The sequence below is a fragment of the Rhinatrema bivittatum genome, chromosome 5 (assembly GCF_901001135.1).
Source record: "Rhinatrema bivittatum chromosome 5, aRhiBiv1.1, whole genome shotgun sequence".
In the NCBI taxonomy this organism is placed as follows: domain Eukaryota; kingdom Metazoa; phylum Chordata; class Amphibia; order Gymnophiona; family Rhinatrematidae; genus Rhinatrema; species Rhinatrema bivittatum.
Window position 1 is genome coordinate 361,206,166 of NC_042619.1, and position 12,177 is coordinate 361,218,342.

The window sequence follows — 12,177 nt, forward strand, 5'->3', positions numbered from 1 at the left end:
TTAGAATTCTTAACTAGGTTATATTCTTCATCTGCTGAGATTTTCCAAGTGATCCAATCCTCATATACTTTTTCTTGAGGCTGTCTTATGTCTTTGTAGTATTCCTTCTTTCTATCCTGCCATTCCTTCTTTCTATCCTGCCATTTCCGTCCGTGCCCCTCCCCAACATCATCATCCTGTACTGGCTCTATCAGCTCCTACACAACTTCCAGGCAACTTAATATCTGTCATGGACTAGCATCAATCCTCCTATTGAAAAGATAAGGTAAACCAGAACATCCATCATAATATGGATTCTCCCTCTCATGCAGATGTTGGATAGTTCTGATACTTCGGAAACCTCACCAAAGTATACAGTACAAGATTCGAAATCTATTTATTTATTATAAACTTTTATTGCTAAGCTATTATCAAAACTTAATGCCAAAGATGAGGTACAACAAAAGTGTAAATATCCAGTACATTGTAAACAAACCAAAAATTAAAATAAAAAAGTAATAAAAAATGAAATAAAATAAAAAATATACAAAAAAATGGTTCATAAAATCATCAAAAGTTCAGGGAGTTAAGAAAGCCCTAATTAATGAAGGAAAAGAAAATCCTGGTAAAAGATAGACTTTCGAAAAGGAAGATACTATGTCACAGAGAGCAAATCACAAGGTAACTGGTTTCAGGCAAGGGGAATCACACATTTAAAAGCCCTGTAATGGACAGAAGCAATGCCTCATCTCCATTAGAAAAAATATACACTTTCTCTTTCCATTTTTCTGCCTGGGTGCTTATGAAGCAGCCAGTAATGACCTGAGGCCTTATCTGGTCTGGGGTACTTACCTCCACATATTCTGTCTCACTTGCTTCTGGCAACATACTGTAATAAATATTTTTCACCAGCTTGATCCTTTCCTTTGTTTTCTCCATCCCTTTTGCACCATGTAGGCTTTTGTCAGTGGTCCCTAGCCTCTAGTGATTATACAGCTGAGGAAAAAGACCACATGATTAACTTGTTGCTGCATAATCTGCCACTCCCTTGCACCACCTTCCCCCCTCCTATCCCCCCCATTCCCCCCTTCAACCCTCCCTGCCAACCTAACCTTAATATATCCTCATCAACAAGTCATCAACAAGTCATTTATGTACATATGTTATATACTACATCAAATGTTCAACGTAACCCTGTTATTCCTGTTATAATTTGTATAATTTGTTATATTTATTACAATGTTACAATTTATTATTTTTATTACAATGTTATAATGTAAAATAGGGCTGTTACTACCCTATTCTTTGAGTTATCTGGAAACCGATGTGATATCTCGATCGAACGTCGGTATATAAAAGAAAGAAATAAATAAATAAATAAATAAATACTTCTTAATTCAGTCTTTTGAAGAAAGCTACAGAGTGCCTATCTTCAGTCTCAACCCTCTCTGCTTCTGCTTTAGCCCCTCCCCAGTAAACAGCCTGCAGGGAACAGGCTCAGGCTCTAGCATAGGAAAGAAGTGGCACTCTGTTCCCTATGCTAGCCCAGGTCCTCCTGCTTTCACACTCCCAACTCCTGTCCTGAAGGGAACTAGAGAGGAAGGGTGAAGTTTGAGTGGACAGAGAAAGCAGGCAGAATGTTTGATCCCTCAAAGATCTTTTAAATCAAAGGTGATTTGATATAATTCCTGGATGAAGTGATGCCCTTTTAGAGGAATTTCACCTTCATAGAAAGGTTCTTGCACTTGCATATGTGGCCCTTTCGTACACCATTTACAAAGACCCAGATTGTTTCTGGAAGTCTGCAATTGCTGGTGACTCACTGCTAGCAGAGAGGAGACTAATTTCAATTCATTGAAGTCTTGATGACTGGCACTACTGTTGACAAGTTTCAAACTTGTGTTAATTCAACCACTTTTTGTGTTTGCTACCATGTGCCCATCTGTATCATTAACAGCATGAAAAACTGCTGATGTTGAGGACATTTTTAGCATACATAAGCTCATATTCACAGAAAGATGACAAGAAAATATAGAAAGCTTGGTTGCATTATTTCAATTCAAAGCAAAAATAACATTTCACAGTTAAAAGTTTGTAATGTTTGCCTTGATAAAATTGTTGATTTTTGAACTTGTTTAAAAAATAAATGTCATGAATAGTTTTCAGTAAAAATATTGACTTTTTTGCATAACCAGAGGCATAAATTATTATGCAAAATTATGAAATTTGCCACGTAATTGTCACAGAATGTGCTAACTCTTGCTGCAGAATTTTAAAAACCCCAGGCTTTGATTTGTTTCTCTCTGTTCTCACTGTATTCAAACTTTCCTTTAATCTTTGTTTCCTTTTATAAAACTCATTTTTTATAGAATCCCAGTACAAATATGCTTATATTAAATAAAGTCAGTAACCCTTTCATTCTGGGTCATTTGTCATTATGTCCCCCTCCCCCCTCCCAATCACACACAGAATTTTGACATCATTTTAAATATCAGTTCTTCCTGCTGAAATGTCCAAGCAAAGCATTTTAAATTCATTAACATTTTTTGCTGAGCCCCTGGTTACCAAAACAGATTTTAGTTTGACTTGCCCATCTCTTTAGTTTTAATTCCTGCCATGTACTGCGATTCATCATCTTCTATCAATTTTTACAAGTGCCACCATGTGATTTTGCTGCCTGCCAATCTATTCTCACGTCTCCATGGTTTCTGATGTCTTTTTTTTTTAGTTTTAGTGAAGTTTCTGACCTTTTAAGGCATTATGAGTCCGTTTTTATCAGAGTGGTGGAAGACGCCTAAGCAGTCATGTTGCACACATTTGGAAAGCAGTTTAGAGGCATAGCAGAGTGCTTGAAGGTTTTGCATCCTAAAGATTGGAAGTGAAAGGGAATACTGACTACTAAAAGTGGTTGGGAAGATGAATCGGGGGCATCAGAATTCTTTGTTGCTAATGAGTATCATTTTTGGTTTGGCAGAAATCACTTTAAAGACATTCACAAATAATCCAGTCCACTCTTACATCATTTTATAGCTGCATGAGCATTTTCTAGAAAAGAAGGTGATCATACTAGAAACATGGAATGCCATATTCAGTAGTGATTATTTTAACTTTGTTTCCATATCTAGGAGTTTATTCCTCATATGGCAAAGGAATACGGTTTCCAGTATGAGCTGGTGCAATACAAATGGCCTCGTTGGCTTCATCAGCAGACTGAAAAACAAAGAATTATCTGGGGTTACAAAATCCTTTTCTTGGATGTTCTTTTTCCACTTGCTATTGACAAAATCATCTTTGTGGATGCTGATCAGGTAGTTCTTGGACTTTACTTTGAACTTATTAATAAATGTGTCCTGAATGGTGTGTGGCAGTCACCTTAGTCCCAGTGCATTTGTATTGTTGCTATCCAACTGTTTTTAGTGAGGGAGAAGCACACACACGTGCATAGCTCTTTCTATACAGGAGCATCTTTTGAAGTGCCTCTATTACTTTAGCATGCACAGAAAATAAAATGTAATTTAAAATGCCAGGTTAGAACAAGGTCATATCTCATTTGTTGCATTCATCTAGTGAAAGAATATGACTGTTCTTCTGGAAAAGCATAAAACTGAAATTTGCATGTTACCATTCGTATAAAGGGGTAGATTTTAAAAGAAGCGCGATCAGCCTACTTTTGCTTGCGCATCAGACTCAAGCAAAAGTACGCTGGATTTTAGTAGATACGCGCGGAGCCGCGCGTATCCACTAAAATCCTGGATCGGCGCGCGCAAGGCTATCGATTTTGTATAGCCTGCGAGCGCCGAGCCGCGCTGCCTCCCCCCGTTCCCTCCAAGGCCGCTCCGAAATCGGAGCGGCCTTGGAGGGAACTTTCCTTTGCCCTCCCCTCACCTTCCCCTCCCTTCCCCTACCTAACCCACCCGCCCGGCCCTGTCTACACCCCCCCCTTACCTTTGTCGGGGGATTTACGCCTCCCGGAGGGAGACGTAAATCCCCGCGCGCCAGCGGGCCTGCTGCGCGCCGGGCCGCGACCTGGGGGCGGGTACGGAGGGCGCGGCCACGCCCCCGGGCCGTAGCCACGCCCCGTACCCGCCCCCAAAACGCTGCCGACACGCCCCCGGAACGCCGCGAAGACCGGGCCCGCCCCCCGACACGCCCCCCTCCGAGAACCCCGGGACTTACGCGAGTCCCGGGGCTCTGCGCGCGCCGGGAGGCCTATGTAAAATAGGCTTCCCGGCGCGCAGGGCCCTGCTCGCCTAAATCCGCCCGGTTTTGGGCGGATTTAGGCGAGCAGGGCTCTGAAAATCTACCCCAAAGTGTATATGTTCCAGAAATACAAAAGTTAAAATTTGCAGTTGCATCATGACTAAAAATAGTACAGCACTAGTGCGCATCACAGTAGGAAGGGGCTAGAAAAGGAAAGATTAAGGAAAGCACATAAACAGCCTGATCATGAGTGCTATGACTAAGTCATACCGTCATTTCTGTAATAGGGCAAGGAAACTGGGTAATGAAAATATTTGTAGATGGAAAATTGAGAACTGTTCAGTATAAAATGTGGGATTCTGAATTAAAAATGTTAGTTCTACACTTAGTTGATTAAACTTGTTATTAATTATAAAATATCTAACTGTTCTGTCCCTGGCTTCTCTTAAGAGGGACTGGTTTTTGTAAAATAAAGATTTAATGAACCAAATACAATAAAATCTTACAGATACGTGTCTGCCTTTTCCTGCTCTTTAGATTGTAAGAACTGACCTAAAAGAACTTCGGGACCTAAATCTGGCTGGCGCTCCCTATGGTTATACTCCGTTCTGTGACAGTCGTAAAGAAATGGATGGATATCGATTCTGGAAATCAGGATATTGGGCATCACATTTAGGTCATAGGAAATACCATATCAGGTAATAAAAAACGGAATTAAAAATACAGTTTCTTTAATCCAACCCTTTACTGATACATGTTGAGTCCAATTGATTTAGACATCCCTGTTGGTATAAATGGATCTTTGTTTGTTTCACACTCCTGTTATGATTATAGGATTTAGAATATCAGACTGGCATTGGGGTTGTGGAGAAATGGGTTCCTTTTAGTGTAGTTTATCGTATATGGTGGACTAACCCTGTGATAACAATCTATTGCAAAGAAGTAATACACTGGAATTATGGGCCTATTGGGCCTCAGCTGCCACCAGACTCATTGTAATACTACTTGGTCTGCCAATCTCAACAATTTTCCCCCCAAAAGAAGAGTTGGAGGGGGTGCCATCTTCTGGTGGCACCCAGGCAAAATGTTGTACTTCACTGAAAATTGCAGAGGAAACCACCTATGAATAGATGGTTAGAACTGATTTGGAAGTTTTTCACTATGGAGCTAATTACTTTCAAGGTCAGAGATGCATATTGGGATGTGTGCTAAAATTTGTGGGAGAGAGAAAGTGTGATTTCACTCCTGAACTATTTAAGTTAGGCATTCTGTGGAGAAGTAGGCAAACGTTTTGTTTTTTCTTTTCCTAACTGATAATTGATGCCATACCTAAAAAAATATATTCAAAACAATATACAATTGCAAGTAATTCTAATAAAGTGGTTTCTATTTTTATCCTTCTTTGTAGGACCTTTGGTTAAATTGAAATTTGTGTAAATTTACTTTTTTTTAATTAAAGGTGAATTTTAAAATGACCTAATACATAACAAGAATAGTAGAACAGACTTTTTCAGTTTCTTTTAACAATTCTATAACCAATAATATCAATGTTCATTATGGTAAATGTAAAATCTTGCATAAGTTTTCAAAGTTTTACAAAAATCAATTTCGATCAGAATCCCAAGCTCGGGAGGCCAAGATGGCCGTGTTTTATGAAGCAGAACAGGAGCTCTCTCGTATCCTTGGCTTTTATTTCTTCTTTAAAGAATGCCTTACACCAAGAGAAAAGCTAAACTGAGGGAGACCGCCCAGGCTTCCCCCTTGAGTGTCTTATTCCAGCCTGGGATCGAGGGTTTGTTTACCCCTTCACCAGCACTAATACCTGGTATGAGGGCCATTGTGGACACTGACATTGAGCGAATGCCAGCACTGCAGGCTGATGAAACATCTCTGAGTCCCACCGCGCCTACAACACACTCTCCCCCCTTTACCACAATGCCAGTAGAAGTGGAGTCAAGGCCAGTAAGTCCCGCATTTAGTCGGGCAATTCCAGTGCCTGGGGTAGCTGCTACAGCAGCAGTTTCAGTTCATGCTTTTGAGGTCTCAGTGGAGGAGTTAAGTGGAGGAGTTTCCTCTACTCCCATCGAGGGAATTATATCTGAAATCCCCTCAATGCAGACTTCTTTGCTGGCGACTGGAGGAGACTGTTTGGAAAATAACAATTTACTGAGTGACAGTGGTTTGGAATCCAGGATGCACTCAGTTCTAAAGGTAACTTTAACTAAGCCAGTTGTTATTACACTGGATGCTATTTGGAATGCTTTAGTTGCATTAGAAGCCTCCATATCCTCATTAACTAATGTTTCCTTGGATACTAATCAGCATTTATTGGCTATTGATAAATCAGTTGCTTTACATGGGTCCAAAATTGAAGCATTGGATTCTCGACTTTCTACAGTAGAGAAAATTCAACATGGTCTGGTTCAGTCAGACCTGATTCCATCTAAAAAGCTAGAGAACATTGAGAATGCTTTGAGAAGCTTGAAACTGAGAGTTCAGAATTTTCCTGTTTTAAGCTTATTTCACCGTTGGATCTTTTCAAGAACTATATTTCTCAAGTTCTTAAGATTCCCACAGAGGTTATGCCAGTTATCACCAAAGCATATTATCTGCCACAACATGCGATGGGAATTAGCAAAGATCAAGTGCAAGATTCCTCTTTAAATCTAATGGACTTTCTTGAATCATCACAGGAAGTCATTGTTTCAAAAAGGTTAACTCTATTAGTTACTTTTGCTTTTTTAAATGATAGAAATTTAGTCTTAAGGCATTTCTTCTAAAATAGGTTATTGCTTTTTTATGGTCTAAAGATATGGATATTTCCTGTTATATGAATAACCCAAGATCGCAGGAAGAAATTTCTTGCTGTGCAATCTGAGGTTTTGTCCTTAGGTGCACAGTTTATATTGAGATATCCATGTAAATACTTTGTAAAGCAGCTCAATGTTAATTATGTTTACTTCAAACCCTCTCAACTGAGATTATTCCTGGATTCACATGCCTAAATTAGCCTTTTAGTATGTAGGCATTTGGAAAAGATGGTGTTTAGTTTGTTTCTCTTTTCTTTTTACTTTATATACTTTACATACGTCTGAGTCAGCGATACCTGCTCCTTTAGGTTCGCGCTTTCAGAGTTCCCCTGTGTCTGTCATCATGGGCAAATGCTGTGGTCTATCATGTCCTGAAAATGTTCAAATGGATGTGGATCAAGATGACACTGATGATGATTGTGGTGTCTCCCCTATTGAGGAAAGGGAGATTCTCCCAGATCAGGTGCCACATAGGACTCTTCCATTTTTTTCACATAGATGAGTTGCCCAGCCTGATCTCTCAGACTTTGAAGACCCTCTGGGGGTGACTCTTTGTGTATGCAGAAGAAGGACTCCATATTGGTCACCCTACTCAAGACTTCATATTTGTTTCTCCTCCTCAATGTGATTCAAGAGTTGATTGATCTTGAATGGAGTACACCACAGACAAGCTTTAAAGGGGGGGGTGCCTTAGTGGTTTATATCCCTTGGATCTGCAAGCCAGAGAGCAGTTGCATTTCCTGAAGATAGATGTTTTGGTGTGTTGTGTCACTTAGCGATCGACCATCCCAGTGGAACGAGAGGCAGCTCTTAAGGATGCTCAGGATAGGAGGATTGAGGTTATCCTTAGGCAAGCCTTTGAGGCAGTGGCAATGAATTTGCAAATTGCTTCTTATTGTGCCCTGGTAGCTCAAGCTACCTTGCATCTTTCTCAAGACTCTGGCAGCACTGTTTTGGATAGCAGAACTATGGTACAACCAGGGGCTGTCTTTTGAGTTGTTGCAGGATGTGAATTGGTTCACACAGCCGCCAGAGGAGTTGCTTCTATTATAGTGGTTTGGATCTGAACCTTCAATGTTCGAGATATCTTCCCCATATAGAGCAATGAGAAGACATCCTGTACATTGAAGGTTCCTTTTCATTGTGAGTCATTTGCCATCACGTTCCCCAACACATACACATAATTTTGTCATCTTTTTAATTCCAGTTTTTGATACTGAAATGTACGAGATGTCTGCCCTATATATCTAATGGCTTGAAAAAAAGAAGTAGAGTGGGTGGCCTTTTATTGAAGAAAAGCTTGCTGGGGATGCTAGATGATGGTTTTGATTGGTTGAAAGATTCTGCAATTCTGGTATAGAAAACTGTGAGGAACACAGTGGGTAAATTATTTGAAAAACAAAGTGGAATTTTGAACAAGCTTACACCACTTCCATGGATAAAAGACAGCGGGGTAAACTGATAAAAGAAAGCATTGCACAGAAGAGAGAAACCTACTTCATAAGGAAAGGAGAGTGGAATAGAGAACAGAGAAGTATTTTGTTTTGGCATTTTGTTGTTTGAAAGTAAATAATTATATTGAGACTGTGTTATAACACTGCCACAATTAGCAGGTGCTTTTACTAAAAGGACGGTGTCCCGTTGCAGATTGTGATTTATGTAAGAAAATATGCATGTGTGTTGCTGTTTTCTTGATTTACATATAAAAATTTTGTTGTATGTGTGCTAAGGTGTACATGTTTTCAATATGTTTGTACAACTACAAGATTGAAACTGATTTTTGTAAAACTTTGAAAGCTTATGCAAGTTTTAGGTACATTTACCATAATAAACGTTGATATTATTGGCTATATAATTGTGAAAAGAAATTGAAAAAGTCTGTTCTACTGTTCTTGTTACATATTAGGGTATTATCATTTTGGAACAGTATCGTGGTTTGTTTGGATTTTGTTGAATCTTAAAATGAAGCAATAAGGGAAAGTAGGCATAGCCTGGGAATGCTTTCCAGCATAGATCTGTAGGAGAGCGTTCTGTGGCGGTATGGAGGGTATGCATATGTGAGTGTGGTGTCGATGAGGTAAGTTTTAGTGTGTATGATGATAGGTGGGTTTGTGTGGGTAGGATGTCTGTGTATGTGCATGGAAGTATGGGTTTGGGGATGTGAGGTTATATATGTGGGAGGTATTGGGCTGTGTGTAGGGTGGATGTATATGTGGAAAGAAATCTGTGGGGAGGTTGTTTTTGGATGGGGTTGTACGTATATAGGGGTTATGGGCTTTGTTTGGCGGTATAACTGTGTGTAGGTACCGAACATAGTTGTGAGAGAGTATTTGTAGATGTTTGTGGGTGAAGGTTATATGGTTGTGGGTGAGGGGTCTTGTATGTGTTGGATGCATGTGAAAGGATTGCATGCATGGGAGAGTATGGGGGATATGGGTGTGTGTTTGTATGTATATGTGAGGGGGTGTAAGTGAATGTGTGTTGGGAATGGTTGTGAATGTTTGGGTAGGTTTGTATATGGGAAAGGGGATAATGCATAGTGGGTAGGTTTGTATATGGGAGAGGGGATAATGCATAGTGGGCCGGATTTTCAAAAGCTTACGCGGGCCGGGCCTAATTTAAAAAGGCCCGGCGGCACGCGTAATGCCCCGGGACGCATGTAACTCCCAGGGCTTTACAAAAGTAGCGGGGTGGGGTGGTCCGTGGAGGGGCGGGGCCAGAGGCCTGAAACACAGCGGCCATTGCTGCTGTGTCGAGGGATCGTGTGCCAGCAGCCTGCCGGCACGTGCAACTTGCACCTGCCCAGAGGCAGGCGCAAAAGGTAGGATAAAACTTTTGGGGGGGGTTTAGAGTAGGGCTGGGGGGGAAGGTTAGGGGAAGGGGTGGGAAGGTCAGGCTAGGGGGAAAGGGAACGGAGGAAAGCAGCGCGACTCGGCATGCGCAAGGTGCACAATTGTGCACCCCCTTGTGTGTGCCGACCCCGGATTTTATAACATGCGCGCGCCGGGTAGCGTGTGCACATGTAGGCCGCGCACGCATGTTATAAAATCTACCCCTTTGTGTGTAAGGGGAGTGTTTTTTGGGGAGGTATAGCTGTCTTTGTGGTTGGGGCAAGTGTAGGGAGATGAAGTGAGACGCTGCATCATTTATTTTCACTATCTCTTGGGGAGGAGAGAGTATGATAGTGTGGTTATGGGAAAGGTGCATATGTGTGGGGTGGGGATGGGTAGGGTGTATGTGTGTGAGTGTGTATACTTTGGAAGTGCCTTTTTGGGCTATCCTTTGCTAGTTGCTTCAGTTATTTTCCCTGTCTGTCTCTTTTTCAGCCTGTATTGCTCTGTAGCAAAATTCCTGGAAGGGTGAGGGAAGTGGTTTGGAAAGGAACATTGGTCAGCATGCTAACAGTCTGAACAGCTTCTAACAGTTCTCATGGAAAGCAACAAGGATTTTTTTTTACTGTTAAAAGCAGTGGGGATTTTTGGGGGAAGCTCAGTTCTCTGAAAATACTGATCTGATGTTTCTGGTTTTGGAACTTATCCAAGATATTTGCATTTTCTTCCTGCTGGCCAAATCTGGTGGATTTCTATCCCTTTTTGGGAAGTAGTTGTGCCTACAGGCAAACGGATGGACAGACAGATGGGCATCAATCCCTTTTTACATAATTCTCTCCAGCATTCCATATGTTGGGAAGGATACTTGTTTGCATGTAGCTAATTTTGAAATTGTTGTTTTTACTTGAATGTTAAGATTAAGGTTTTTCTTGGTCTCTTCATGTAACTATTGTTCTCCTTATCTGTTATCCAGTTTTATAAAGTTTTCACAAGATGTAATTTACAATATAACAGAGCTTTTTAATCTAATGCCTCCCCTTTCAGTGCCCTGTATGTTGTGGATCTGAAGAAATTCAGAAAGATTGCTGCAGGGGACAGGCTCAGGGGCCAGTACCAAGCTCTCAGTCAAGATCCAAACAGCCTCTCTAATCTCGATCAGGTATATAGGGGTGCACTGTACGCCAGAAATGTTTCAGTATATAGCATTCATTTATAATTCTCCAAATGTTAACGTTATATAAATGAGTTGTCATTAAATATAGAAGCATCTAAAACGTTTTTCAGGGGCGGGGGGAGAGAAGAGGAGAGCTTGTTTAGCTATCAGGTTTATTAATGTGAAAGCAGAAGCTTATGGTAACTAAGAGAGACTATTGCAATTTAAGCTATAATTAAGTTTATAAAACTGCTGTTATCCTGAAAACCAATCTTGCCCAATTAACCTACAACTAGATTTCTAACTTTAAAAGGAAATGTGCATATCTAGATAACCACCAGTAGTACAAAAGGGCATTAATTCTGAATTATTTATATTGATCTGTACTTTGGAATGAATCCAGGTGCTTTTCAGGTATAAACTAAGAGTTAGTAAAGAACATAAGAAATTGCCATACTGGGTCAGACCAAGGGTCCATCAAGCCCAGCATCCTGTTTCCAACAGTGACGAAACCAGGCTACAAGAAACTGGCAATTACCCAAACACTAAGAAGATCCCATGCTACTGATGCAATTAATAGCAGTGGCTATTCCCTAAGTAAACTTGATTAATAGCCATTAATGGACTTCTCCTCCAAGAACTTATCCAAACCTTTTTTGAACCCAGCCACACCAACTGCACTAACCACATCCTCTGGCAACAAATTCCAGAGCTTTATTGTGCGTTGAGTGAAAAATAATTTTCTCCGATTAGTCTTAAATGTGCTACTTGCAAACTTCATGAACTGCCCCCTAATCCTTCTATTATCTGAAAGAGTAAATAACCGATTCACATTTACCCGTTCTAGACCTCTCATGATTTTAAAGACCTCTATCATATCCCTCCTCAGCCGTCTCTTCTCCATGCTGAACAGCCTTAATCTCTTTAGCCTTTCCTCATAGGGAAACTGTTCCATCCCCTTTATCATTTTGGATGCCCTTCTCTGTACCTTCTCCATCGCAACTATATCTTTTTTTAGATGCGGCGACCAGAATTATGCACAGAATTCAAGGTGCAGTCTCACCATGGAGCAATACAGAGGCATTATGACATTTTCCATTTTATTAACCATTCCCTTCCTAATAATTCCTAACATTCTGTTTGCTTTTTTTGACTGCTGCAGCACACTGACCCAACAATTTTAAAGTATTATCCACTATGATGC

At 40.6% G+C, this 12,177-nt stretch overlaps 1 protein-coding gene across 3 annotated transcripts in view; it reads left to right on the forward strand.

The window, feature by feature from the left end:
* The window catches only part of UGGT2 (UDP-glucose glycoprotein glucosyltransferase 2), a 1,031,439-nt gene that overhangs the window by 943,739 nt on the left and 75,523 nt on the right, over positions 1 to 12,177 (forward strand). For all 3 annotated transcript variants that reach the window (XM_029604715.1, XM_029604718.1, XM_029604716.1), the window contains 3 exons: positions 3,105 to 3,287; positions 4,717 to 4,877; positions 10,865 to 10,979. In XM_029604715.1, coding sequence (XP_029460575.1) covers positions 3,105 to 3,287; positions 4,717 to 4,877; positions 10,865 to 10,979 — 459 coding nt within the window. The remainder of the gene's footprint in view (positions 1 to 3,104; positions 3,288 to 4,716; positions 4,878 to 10,864; positions 10,980 to 12,177) is intronic.